The 13788-nt window shown below is 44.4% G+C and overlaps 1 protein-coding gene across 1 annotated transcript in view; it reads right to left on the reverse strand.

Moving 5' to 3' along the window:
- Positions 1–1395: 1395 nt before the first annotated feature.
- Positions 1396–13788, reverse strand: part of ABCB10 (ATP binding cassette subfamily B member 10) — a 51362-nt gene continuing 38969 nt past the window's right edge. The window contains exons 11-13 of the mRNA XM_049881188.1: positions 12422–12465; positions 3871–3905; positions 1396–3411 (exon numbers count right to left, since the gene is read on the reverse strand). Of these exons, the coding sequence (XP_049737145.1) occupies positions 3180–3411; positions 3871–3905; positions 12422–12465 (311 nt within the window). The 3' untranslated portion in view covers positions 1396–3179. The remainder of the gene's footprint in view (positions 3412–3870; positions 3906–12421; positions 12466–13788) is intronic.

Genomic DNA, 13788 nt, shown 5'->3' on the forward strand with positions numbered 1-13788 from the left:
GCAGTTCTTCGTGTTTCCCACATTTGGGGAGAAAGCAGCCATGGACAGTATGTGGAGGAATGAGCAGGGCTGCATTCCAATCAAACCTTGTTTGTGGACACCGAAATTTAACTTTCATATAATTTTCAAATGTTAGGAACTATCATTTTGATTTTTTCCATTTAAAAATATGAAAACCATCCTTAGCTTGCAGGCCATACAACACCAGGCAGCTGGCCATAGTTTGGTACCTGCTGCCCGAGCTCCGTGAGGGAGGCAGCCAGCACCTCCCACAGGACCTACCAGGATAGAAGATGCCCAATAAATGTCTGACTGAACTGATCTATGGAGATCACCAGGAAATGCCAGGAGGCCTCAGGTACAGAAAAACATCACCAAAGGAACATTTACAATGTCATTTTCATGGACTTGTTTCATTTATATACTTAGCTTGTAACAATTACATTTCTTTTTGTGATCAGCTTTGGCAATTTTATGGAATAAAACAGGCTTCCCAAAGTGAAGCCTGCCTTCATAAGGTGCACTTACAAGCATTTGGCCTGTGTTTCTCTGACTTGTGATTACTTCCGGGAAGTGGTCACATGCAAGGTCAGGGGAGACCTGTGTACACAGAGACAAGTCTGGATGTGCAACAAAATGCTGAGGTCAAGAATGTGCAGTTTATCTTCTCGTGAGGGATTTCAGGTGGTATTTTCTTTTTTTGCTTATTTATTTTCTAAATTGCCTACATGAACTTTGTATTGATCATAAGGAAAACATACATACCATTCAGTGGCTCTCCATGCATGTAGGAGAAAAGCTAAAATTGTCAGCATGGCATTGAAGGCGTGCCAGGATCTGGCCCCTGCCTATCTCTCTAACATCTTCTACCACTCCTTGCCTCACATTGTCTCCCTGTGCTTGTTTCCTCACCTGTGAAGTGGGGATGACAGGCACTTGTCTAAATGACAGGACTGTCCAGAGCTTCAAATATGGTAACATGTGCAGACACTCTGGAAACAAAAAAGTGGTACTAGCACACGGTGTCAGCAGCACTACAGGTAACTATTTTCTCGTAATTCACTTTTCTCTGCCTTAACTCTCCTGAACTACAGGCTCCTTGAGAGAAGAGAATATGCCTTTCCCCAGCTGTCACCAGCTCCACCACACCTGATACTGTTCTTGGCCCAAGGTGGGGGCAGGTGATACGTATTTACTGTATCGAAGCAACAGGATGTTTACAAATAGCAAACAAATGAGGACAGTAACAATCTTAGACAAGGAGGAGAGGAGTGGAAATTGAAATTACATTTCTGTATTTGTAATGCTAGTTTTTTCTTTATTCCTGAATCTCCACAGTCAAATTCTAGTAAGCAACAGAATGTCGTAAAAAATTTTACAAGTGACAGACGCAAATAAAGTTCACTATAAATTTTAATCCATGATATAAAACGTTCCTTAAAAACACAATTGAACATCTTGTATTAGAAAAAAATATATAATGACCAAATTCAATTTGTCAATACTTCTGTGGCACAGAGAGATTTCCCGGATTCAGCCTTTTACTTGTGCTATTTGCCTTTGGAGAACCATACCATAATAGCCAACTGTATGAAGAATACAGGTAGAGCCTGTTTAAATGATCATCACAGATGTACTGTTTACTCATACAAAGAACACTGAATTCATTTTATTCACTAGTAAATTCCCTTATGTAGAATGAAATACTCAGTGCTCATCATGAAATAGTGGTTTCCCCCGCCAGTACAATTAGGGAATAAGTGATAACTTAAAACTAAAAAGCCAAAGCTGCTGATGTCGAGTCGATTCCGATTCACAGCAACCCTCTAGGACAGAGAGAACTGCCCCACAGGGTTTCCAAGGCTGTAATCTTTACGGAAGCAGGCTCGTATCTTTCATTTTAATTACATAAGCATAATTACTTCTTAGGTTCTGGCATCACCAGTGGAGAAAAGGCACTTTTTTTCTTGAGGCAACAGCAAGTTAACAGCACGGATACGGAATACAGCAAATCCAGTGGTTGTCAGCATTGTTTAGGGATTTTGAGACATTTAGGCAAATAAAACTATAACCATAAATAAAAGAAAAAGAGTTATTTACCTTGTCTTTTCGGTACAGTAACAAGTTCTTAAGGTTTCTTGTTATTCTGTGGAACAGTTAACAATGTCTAAACTTTCCCCAAATGTTATAAGGTTGAAAATTAAAGTTCTATGACTCAGATTTTAGCCTCATTGAGTGAAGCTTCAAAAGTACTTAAATGACTGATAAAAAGCTGTAAAATACAAGTTGACTGGGAATTAAAATTTTTTTAAAGATAATTTTCAAAATGCATGCCTTCAGACAAATTACATGTAAAATTAATTCTTTCCATCTTTCTTGATAATACCTGGCACTTCATTCCTTGCTTTCCAAAGTACTCAGAGAAACATATATATGAATAAAGAAAAGAGAAGGTTTCCTATTTGAAGGATGGGGCTTCTTCCCTTTTTAAAAACTCATCAGGGTCACATGTAGCAGAAATGTTGAAAACCACAGGCATTCAGACACAATCACATCCCATATGAACATACATTCCTCAGCTCACACACCTTCTACGTCACAGACTAGCAATAGAAATTATCCCTTCTCTTCATCTGTTGGAAGCTATTTCCGTATAGTAGGTAGGTTCACTTCATGAGGTTATCAAGGTTTAAAAAGAGGGCTAGATTTCCATCTTCTACAAAAATTAGACACGAGCAAATTTTATGTCTACCAAGTAAAATTAGTCACAAAGCAGGTAGAATACTACCGAGAGAATTACACAGTGCCTAGAAAACTGGCCTAAAATAATCAGGCTTTTTCTTTATAATTCCCTCTTAAAAGTTGTCATTTGACGTAGTTTCCGTCTATAACAGCAGGCAAAAGATGTCACACTACGTTAATCACAATATTCCAAGATAAAACACAAAACCTGAAAATAACTTCAGTGCTATGGACGTTTAGAAACTTACAATTATTAAAACTCTGAATGAAAAGATCTTGAGGACAGGTACATTTCAAAACAATATTTATACATTCGGGAAAAGAATTCAGTACTTGAAGTTGATTACAGATTTCATACAATCTCCAAGTTTTTTTTTTCCTTTGCAGTGCTGTTTTGCTTTAAAATCTCCTATTTCAATTTACAAGTAATGGTTTCATTATGCTGACGTAAAACTTTGTTTGTTCATTAATCTTCTGTATATCCCATCTGGTTTTGAAAGCAGTTCTTCGTGTTTCCCACATTCGGTAATTTTCCCGTGGTCGAGAACAGCAACCATATTGGCATTCTTAATGGTGGACAGACGATGGGCGATAATTAACACCGTTCTGCCTTCCATTAGCCGATCCAGAGCTTCTTGGACCAGGTACTCATTTTCGGCATCCAGTGCACTTTTACAGGAAAGCAACACGAGAAAACAAAGATTTCAGTGCCATGCATGCTGTGTATCCACACATTTCCTATTACGTATACAGTGGCCCTTCAATAACAGTGAATTTTTACTGTGGTCAAGATTTCTTCAACTTCTTGGGTTAAAGACATTATAAAAAAGAAGCTTGGGACTCCTTGATCTTCATAAAACTGTCACGTAAGTAGAAAAGCATTCTGCACCACTGCTGATGACAGAGCGATGAAGGAGTCATCAGAAGCATGTCCGAACTGGGACTAGGGCCCTCCAGTCATGGCTGTCTGCTTTCCAAATGCCACTATTAATTCAGATTCATTAACTTTAAAATGTAAGGGGGAAAAAGCATTTTCAGCTCTTAGCACCTTGAATTACAGAATAAAAAGTTTCTGGCAAAACAGGCATTTGTTTTAAACAATTACAGATATTATTAAGATATCCTCACCTGGTTGCTTCATCTAGGAGAAGAATTTTGGGATTCTGAAGAAGGAAAAAAATGAAAAAAGAAACAGTAATTATACTAGAAAAACACCAAGTCTTTGGCAATAAGAAGTAAAATACTGATACATACTACAACATGGTTGTTGTTGGTGTTGGGTGCTGTCAAATAGACCCCAACTCACAGCGACACCATGTAACAGAGGGGAACTGCCCATAGTGTTTTCTAGGCTGTAAACTTTACAGGAGTAGGTCATCAAGTCTTTCTCCCACAGAGCTGCTGGGTGCGTTCATACCACCAACCTTTTGATCAGCAGTTGAGTGCTTAACCACTGTGTCACCAGGGCTCCCTCCTACAACATGGACAAACTTCAAAAACATACTAAGTGAAAGAAGGCTGACATAAAAGACCGTATGTTGCCTGATACCATTTATCTGAAATGTCCAGAAAAGCCAAATCTATAGAGACAGAAAGAACATTAGTGGTACGTTGGGGTGGCCCTGGTGGTGTAGTGGTTAAGAGCTCGGCTGCTAACTAAAAGGTCGGCAGTTTCAATCTACCGGCCACTCCTCAGAAACTCTGTGGGGCAGTTCTACTCTGTCCTATAGGGTCCTATAAGTCAGAATCGACTCGATGTTAATGGGTTGGGTTTTTTTTTTTGGTTTCGGGCAGGAACAGGGAATGACTGTAGGAGGATCTTTTTGGGGAGACAGAAATGCCCTAAAACTGGGTTGTATGATACTTGCACAACTGTAAAGTTTATTACCAGGAATTTTATTAAGAGAAATTTTATGATCTATAAAACGTACCTCAATAGAGCTGTTTTAAAAAATATCATATAAAAACCTGAGAACAGTTATATAACAAAAGGGAAGGGTATACTTTCCTAAAAAATAGAATTTCTACAACTTTAAGCGAAAATGGCTCTCTCCTCCTCTTACGATTCTCATCTGAATACTTAAAGATTCTTCTACGCAATTTAGCAGTTAACTACGGATTATGCAATCAAGTGTACTATTCTGATATGATGTTAACGGCCACTGTTTCACTAGTTAGGCTGTCTGCTGCGTGATGGAGGCCACGTATTAAACTTCTCTCCCTGTGACCATCACTAGTTAGACTGCTGCGTGATGGAGGCCATGTGTTAAACTTCTCTCCCTCTGACCATCACTAGTTAGACAGTCGCTGCGTGATGGAGGGCACGTGTTAAACTTCTCTCCCTCTGACCATCACTAGTTAGACTGCCACGTGATGGAGGCCACGTATTAAACTTCTCTCCCTCTGACCATAACTAGTTAGACTGCCGCGTGATGGAGGCCACGTATTAAACTTCTCTCCCTGTGACCATCACTAGTTAGACTGTCTGCCGTGGGATGGAGGCCACGTATTAAACTTCTCTCCCTGTGACCATCACTAGTTAGACGGTCTGCTTCGCGATAGAGGCCACATATTAAACTTCTCTCCCTGTGACCATCACTAGTTAGGCTGTCTGCTGCGTGATGGAGACAACGTATTAAACTTCTATCCCTCTGACAATTGCTAGACTCTCTGCTGCGTGATGGAGGCCACGTGTTAAACTTCTCTCCCTGTGACCATCACTAGTTAGGCTGTCTGCTGTATGATGGAGGCCACGTATTAAACTTCTCTCCCTGTTACCATCACTAGTTAGACTGTCTGCCGCGTGATGGCGGCCACGTATTAAACTTCTCTCCCTCTGACCATCACCAGTTAGGCTGTCTGGACTGTGATGACAGCCACGTGTTAAACTTCTCTCCCTGTGACAATCACTAGTTAGACTGTCTGCTGCATGATGGAGGTCACGTGTTAAACTTCTCTCCGTCTAACAATCACTTGTTAGACTGTCTGCTGCGTGATGGAGGCCACGTGTTAAACTTCTCTCCCCTGACCATCACTAGTTAGACTGTCTGCTGCGTGATGGAGGTCACGTGTTAAACTTCTCTCCGTCTAACAATCACTTGTTAGACTGTCTGTTGCGTGATGGAGGCCACGTGTTAAACTTCTCTCCCTGTGACCATCACTAGTTAGGCTGTCTGCTGTATGATGGAGGCCACGTATTAAACTTCTCTCCCTGTTACCATCACTAGTTAGACTGTTTGCCGCGTAATGGAGGCCACGTATTAAATTTCTTTCCCTCTGACCATAACTAGTTAGACTGTCTGCCGCGTGATGGAGGCCACGTATTAAACTTCTCTCCCTCTGACCATCACTATTTAGGCTGTCTGCTGTGTGATCAAGGCCATGTGTTAACGTCTCTCCCTGTGACCATCACTAGTTAGACTGTCTGCCGCGTGATGGAGGCCATGTATTAAACTTCCCTCCCTGTGACCATCACTAGTTAGACAGTCTGCCGTGTGATGGAGGCCACATGTTAAACTTCTCTCCCTGAGACAATCAGTAGTTACACTGTGTGCTGCGTGATAGAGGCCACGTATTAAGCTTCTCTCCTGTGACCGTCACTAGTTAGACTGTCTGCCGTGTGATGGACGCCACGTATTAAACTTCTCTCCCTCTGAACATCACTAATTAGACTGTCTGGTGCATGATGGAGGCCACGTGTTAAACTTCCCTCCCTCTTACCATCACTAGTTAGACTGTCTGCCGTGTGATGGAGACCACGTATTAAAGTTCCCCCCCCGACCATCACTAGCTAGGCTGTCTGCTGTGTGATGGAGGCCACGTGTTAAACTTCTCTCCCTGTGACCATCACTAGTTAGACTGTCTGGTGCGTGATGAGGGCCACGTGTTGAACTTCTCTCCCTGTGAGAATCACTAGACTGTCTGCTGCGTGATAGAGTCCATGTGTTAAACGTCTCTCCCTGTGAGAATCACTAGTTAGACTGTCTCCTGTGTGATGGAGGCCACGTGTTAAAACTTTTCTCCCTGTGACCATCACTAGTTAGACTGTCTGCCGGGTGATAGAGGCCACGTATTTAAATTCTCTCCCTGTGACCATCGCTAGTTAGACTGTCTGCTGCGTGATGGAGGCCATGTGTTAAACTTCTCTCCCTCTGACCATCACTGGTTCAGCTGTCTTCTGCGTGATGAGGACCACGTGTTAAACTTCTCCCTGTGACCATCACTAGTTAGACTGTCTGCCGGGTGATAGAGGCCACGTATTTAAATTCTCTCCCTGTGACCATCGCTAGTTAGGCTGTCTGCTGTGTGACGGAGGCCACGTGTTAAAACTTCTCTCCCTCTGACCATCACTAGATAGACTGCTGCATGATGGAAACCAAGTGCTAAACTTCTCTCCCTGTGACAATCACTAGTTAGACTGTCTGCTGCATGATGGAGGCCACGTGTTAAACTTCTCTCTCTCTGACCATCACTAGTTAGAGTGTCTGCAGCGTGATGGAGACCACATATTAAACTTCTCTCCCTCTGACAATCGCTAGACTCTCTGCTGCGTGATGGAGGCCACGTGTTAAACTTCTCTCCCTGTTACAATCACTAGTTAGGCTGTCTCCTGTGTGATGGAGGCAATGTATTAAACTTTTCTCCCTGTGACCATCACTAGTTAGACTGCCTGCCGCGTGAAGGAGGCCCCATATTAATATTCTCTCCCTGTGAACATCACTAGTTAGGCTGTCTGCTGTGTGACGGAGGCCATGTGTTAAAACTTCTCTCCCTCTGAACATCACCAGTTAGACTGTCTCCTGCATGATGGAGGCCACGTGTTAAACTTCTCTCTCTATGACCATCACTAGTTAGACTGTCTGCCGCGTGATAGAGGCCACGTGTTAAACTTCTCTCCCTCTGACCATCACCAGTTAGACTGTCTCCTGCGTGATAGAGGCCACGTGCTAAACTTCTCTCCCTGTGACAATCACTAGTTAGACTGCTGCGTGATGGAGGCCATGTACTAAACTTCTCTCCCTGTGATAATCACTAGTTAGACTGTCCGCTGCGTGATGGAGACCACGTGTTAAACTTCTCTCCCTGTGACAATCACTAGTTAGACTGTCTGCTGTGTGATGGACGTCAGGTGTTAAACTTCTCTCCGTCTAACAATTATTTGTTAGAGTGTCTGCTGCGTGATGGAGGCCACGTGTTAAACTTCTCTCTCCCTGACCATCACTAGTTAGACTGTCTCCTTCATGATGGAGGCCACGTGCTAAACCTCTCCCTGTAACAATCACTAGTTAGACTGTCTGCTGCGTGATGGAGGCCACGTGTTAAACTTCTCTCCCTCTGACCATCACGAGTTAGACTGTCTGCTGCGTGATAGAGGGCACGTATTAAACATTTCTCCCTCTGACCATCACTAGTTAGACTGTCTGCCACGTGATGGAAGACACGTATTAAACTTCTCTCCCTCTGACCATGACTAGTTAGGCTGTCTGCTGCATGATGGAGGCCACGTGCTAAACTTCTCTCCCTGTGACAATCACTAGTTAGACTGTCTGCTGTGTGATGGAGGCCACGTGTTAAACTTCTCTCCCTCTGACCATCACTAGTTAGACTGTCTGCCGCGTGATAGTGGCCACGTATTAAACTTCTCTCCCTCTGACCATCACTAGTTAACTGTCTGCCGTGTGATGGAGGCCACGTATTAAACTTCCCTCCCTCTGACCATCACTAGCTAGGCTGTCTGCTGTGTGATGGAGGCCACGTGTTAAACTTCTCTCCCTGTGACCAGCACTAGATAGACTGTCTGCTGCGTGATGGAGGCCATGTGTTAAACTTCTCTCCCTTTCACCATCACTAGTTAGACTCTCTGCCGTGTGATCGAGGCCATGTATTAAACTTCTCTCCCTCTGACCATCACTAGTTAGACTGCCGCATGATGGAGGCCACATTAAACTTCTCTCCCTGTGACCATCACTAGTTAGACTGTCTGCTTTGTCATGCAGCCCAGGTATTAAACTTCTCTCCCTGTGACCATCACTAGTTAGTCTGCTGCGTGATGGAGGCCACGTGTTAAACTTCTGTCCCTGTGACAATCACTAGTTAGGCTGCCTGCCTTGATGGAGACCACATGCTAAACTTCTCTCCGTGTGACAATCACTAGTTAGACTGTCTGCTGCATGATGGAGGCCACATATTAAACTTCTCTCCCTGTGACCATCACTAGTTAGACTGTCTGCCGCGTGATGGAGGCCACGTGTTAAACTTCTCTCCCTCTGAGCATCACTAGTTAGACTGTCTGCTGCGTGATGGAGGCCTCGTGTTAAACTTCTCTCCCTGTGACAATCACTAGTTAGGCTGTCTGCTGTGTGATGGAAGCCACGTGTTAAAACTTCTCTCCTTCTGACCATCTCTAGTTAGACTGTCTGCTGTGTGATGGAGGACACGTGTTAAACTTCTCTCCCTCTGAGTATCACTAGTTAGACTGTCTGCCACGTGATGGAGGCCACGTGTTAAACCTCTCTCACCGTGACAATCACTAGTTAGACTGTCTGCCGCGTGATGGAGGCCACGTATTAAACTTCTCTCACCGTGACAATCACTAGTTAGACTGTCTGCCGCGTGATGGAGGCCACGTATTAAACTTCTCTCACCGTGACAATCACTAGTTAGACTGTCTGCCGCGTGATGGAGGCCACGTATTAAACTTCTCTCCCTCTCACCATCACTAGTTAGACTGTCTGCCGTGTGATGGAGGCCACGTGTTAAACTTCTCTCCCTGTGACCATCACTAGTTAGACTGTCTGCCGCGTGATGGGGCCACGTATTAAACTTCCCTCCCTCTGACCATCACTAGCTAGGCTGTCTGCTGTGTGACGGAGGCCACGTGTTGAACTTCTCTCCCCCGACCATCACTAGTTAGACTGTCTCCTGCGTGATGGAGTCCACGTGTTAAACTTGTCTCCCTGTGACAATCACTAGTTAGACTGTCTGCCGCGTGACAGAGGCCACGTATTAAAATTCTCTCCCTGTGACCATCACTAGTTAGACTGTCTCCTGTGTGATGGAGGCCACGTATTAAACTTCTCTCCCTGTGACCATCACTAGTTAGACTGTCTGCCGTGTGATGGAGGCCACGTGTTAAACCTCTCTCCCTGTGACAATCACTAGTTACACTGCCTCCCGCCTGATGGAGGCCACGTATTAAACTTCTCTCCCTCTCACCCTCACTAGTTAGACTGTCTCCTGCGTGATGGATGCCACGTGTTAAACTTCTCTCCCTCTGACCATCACTAGTTAGACTGTCTGCCGCGTGATGGAGGCCACGTATTAAACTTCCCTCCCTCTGACCATCACTAACTAGGCTGTCTGCTGTGTGACGGAGGCCACGTGTTGAACTTCTCTCCCCCGACCATCACTAGTTAGACTGTCTGCCGCGTGATGGAGGCCACGTATTAAACTTCCCTCCCTCTGACCATCACTAGCTAGGCTGTCTGCTGTGTGACGGAGGCCACGTGTTGAACTTCTCTCCCCCAACCATCACTAGTTAGACTGTCTCCTGCGTGATGGAGTCCACGTGTTAAACTTCTCTCCCTGTGACAATCACTAGTTAGGCTGTCTGCTGTGTGATGGAGGCCACGTATTAAACTTCTCTCCCTGTGACCATCACTAGTTAGAGTGTCTGCCACGTGATGGAGGCCACATATTAAACTTCTCTCCCTGTGACAATCACTAGTTAGACTGTCCGCTGTGTGAGGGAGGCCACGTGTTAAAACTTCTCTCCCTCTGACCATCACTAGTTAGACTGTCTGCTGTGTGATGGAGACCACGTATTAAACTTCTCTCCCTCTGACAATCACTAGACTGTCTGCTGTGTGATGGAGGCCACATATTAAACTTCTCTCCCTGTGACATCACTAGTTAGTCTGTCTGCTGCGTGATTGAGGTCACGTGTTAAACTTCTCTCCCTCTGACCATCAGTAGTTAGACTGTCTCCCGCGTGATGGAGGCCACGTATTAAACTTCTGTCCCTGTGACCATCACTACTTAGACTGTCAGCCGTGTGATGGAAGCCACATATTAAACTTCTCTCCCTCTGACAATCACTAATTAGACTGTCTGCTGCGTGATGCAGTCCACGTATTAAACTTCTTTCCTTCTGACCATCACTAGTTAGACTGTGTGCCGCGTGATGGAGGCCACGTATTAAACTTCTCTCTCTCTGACCATCAGTAGTTAGACGGCTGCGTGATGGAGGCCATGTGTTAAACTACTCTCCCTGTGACAATCACTAGTTACACTGTCTGCCGCATGATGGAGAGCACTTGTTAACCTTCTCTCCCTCTAAGAATCACTAGTTAGACTGTCTCCTGCATGATGGAGGCCACATATTAAACTTCTCTCCCTATGACAATCACTAGACTGTCTGCCGCGTGATGGAGGTCACGTGTTAAACTTCTCTCCCTGTGACCATCATTAGTTAGACTGTCTGCCACGTGATGGAGTCCACGTATTAAACTTCTCTCCCTCTGACCATCACTAGTTAGACTGTCTGCTGTGTGATGGAGACCACGTATTAAACTTCTCCCTCTGACAATCGCTAGACTTTCTGCTGTGTGATGGAGGCCACGTGTTAAACTTCTCTCCCTATGACAATCACTAGACTGTCTGCTGTGTGATGGAGGCCACGTGTTAAACTTCTCTCCCTGTGACACTCACTAGTTAGACTGTCTGCCGAGTGATGGAGGCCACGTATTAAACTTCTGTCCTTGTGACCATCACTAGTTAGACTGTCTGCCGTGTGATGGAGGCCACGTGTTAAAACTCCTGTCCCTGTGACAATCACTAGTTAGACTGTCTGCCGAGTGATGGAGGCCACGTATTAAACTTCTGTCCTTGTGACCATCACTAGTTAGACTGTCTGCCGTGTGATGGAGGCCACGTGTTAAAACTCCTGTCCCTGTGACAATCACTAGTTAGACTGTCTGCCGAGTGATGGAGGCCACGTATTAAACTTCTGTCCTTGTGACCATCACTAGTTAGACTGTCTGCCGTGTGATGGAGGCCACGTGTTAAAACTCCTGTCCCTGTGACAATCACTAGTTAGACTGTCTGCCACGGGATGGAGGCCACGTATTAAACTTCTCTCCCTCTGACCATCACTAGGTAGACTGTCTGCTGCGTGATGGAGGCCACGTGTTAAACTTCTCTCCGTTTGACCATCACTAGTTAGGCTGTCTGCTGTGTGACGGAGGCCACGTGTTAAAACTTCTCTCCCTCTGACCATCACTAGTTAGACTGTCTGCTGCGTGATGGAGGCCATGTATTAAACTTCTCTCCCTGTGACCATCACTAGTTAGACTGTCTGCTGCGTGATGGAGACCATGTGTTAAACTTCTCTGTCTGTGACCATCACTAGGTAGACCGTACACTGTGTGATGGGGACCACGTGTTGAACTTCTCCCCCTCTGACAATCCTAGACTGGGGTCCCAATACCCAAGAAATATTTGTTAAATTTGTACAACATGTCCTGAATGGAACCAGAACGATCAACCTTTCATCTAACCTCTCCCCTCCAAAAAAGAAAACAAGGAAAATAACAAAAGTAGTAAATTAAAAATATAGTATTACACTTTTAATAAATTGAAAGGAATACCAAAAAACCCCGCCAAGTGGCTTTAGGCTTACCTTGAGCAGAGCACGTGCAATCGCAATCCGTTGTTTCTGTCCACCTGACAAAGACATTTTTTTTTTTTAAATTGAAAGCTTTAACACAAATTCTTGGTATAGGCGTTTGTGTTAAACCATGAGGCAATTTGAAGGTAACTTCTTCCAGTCAGCCAAAGCACAGAGAGATGGTAAAGTGGAAAGCTATTTTAAAAAAAAGTAGTCTCCCCATCAATCTCAAAAGATACTATGCCATGTAATCTTTAAGCAAATCCTATTGGGTAGATTCTGTTATTCCCACTGAGAGATGAAAAGTGGGGCACAGAGTAACTACTCTAATACAGCAGGTAAGAAGCAGAGCCAAGATCTGAACTCAAGCAGTGGGAAGGCTATGCTTCTAACCCCCACCCATACATACTTGCCTCCCTAGTAGAATATCCAATATAGCAAGGAAACCAGAAACTCGAATATTTGAAGTTTTCAAACAGTATTTCAGATGGATGGAAACAAAGGGCATCAATGATGCCAGCAGTGTTAATTCTACCATTGTACTTCATGGCACCTACTGGTCATGACTTCCATTCTCATGTTGTTCTCTCATCTTCCCTGCCCAAGAGAACCACCTGCAGAGAGGTGCATATGGCAGGAGGCATGCATGTGTAAGACTAGAGATTCAGAATAAACCACTCTAACCACCCCCCCACCACCTTTTAAACTCAAATTCTACCAAAAGGAAAGGAACAAACTAGGGGGTAGGAGTGGGGAAAGTCAGACAAGATAGAGGTAAGCAGAAAGATGATCGTTTCTCCATCCTCATCTTTTCCTCATACCTTCTTTCTTCTCTTCCCCAGGGTCACATTACTCCTAAATTACAGCTTATAAAGTCGGACAGTGCTCAGGATTCACTCCTCCCAACTTAAGTTGTTTAAAAACCCAATTCCATTTTTGATGATACAAGCATTCCTTTTTAATTAATTTCATTAGCTGAACATAATTATGTATAGGAATTGCTGGACACTATATTATTTTGGCTGAGAGGAAGGTGGGTCGTTTACAACTGAAACGTATGTTGCTGCCAAATGCAGTCCTCAAACAGACAAACCAGCGCACACCATGAGGGTAGGCAGAGGAAAGGTGTTTCTCTCTGAACCTCTGTTGTCGGTGTGCGTGTCTCAGTGATCAGAGCAGCCAGCTGATGACTCTGGTGAGCTCTGAGAAATCCTTGGTGCCAACAGTGCACTAGGAATCTCTTGCTGCATATCCTTCTTTCCTCCCAGGAAGTGAGGGTAGAGTGACATCTCTGGTTAGTTCACTGTGAAAGGCAGCTTGAGAATGCTGCTAGATGGAAGGCCAGAAAGCAATCTGTTCCAAGGGAGAAGGTGAAGGGC

Source organism: Elephas maximus, chromosome 3 (assembly GCF_024166365.1).
Source record: "Elephas maximus indicus isolate mEleMax1 chromosome 3, mEleMax1 primary haplotype, whole genome shotgun sequence".
Taxonomy (NCBI): domain Eukaryota; kingdom Metazoa; phylum Chordata; class Mammalia; order Proboscidea; family Elephantidae; genus Elephas; species Elephas maximus.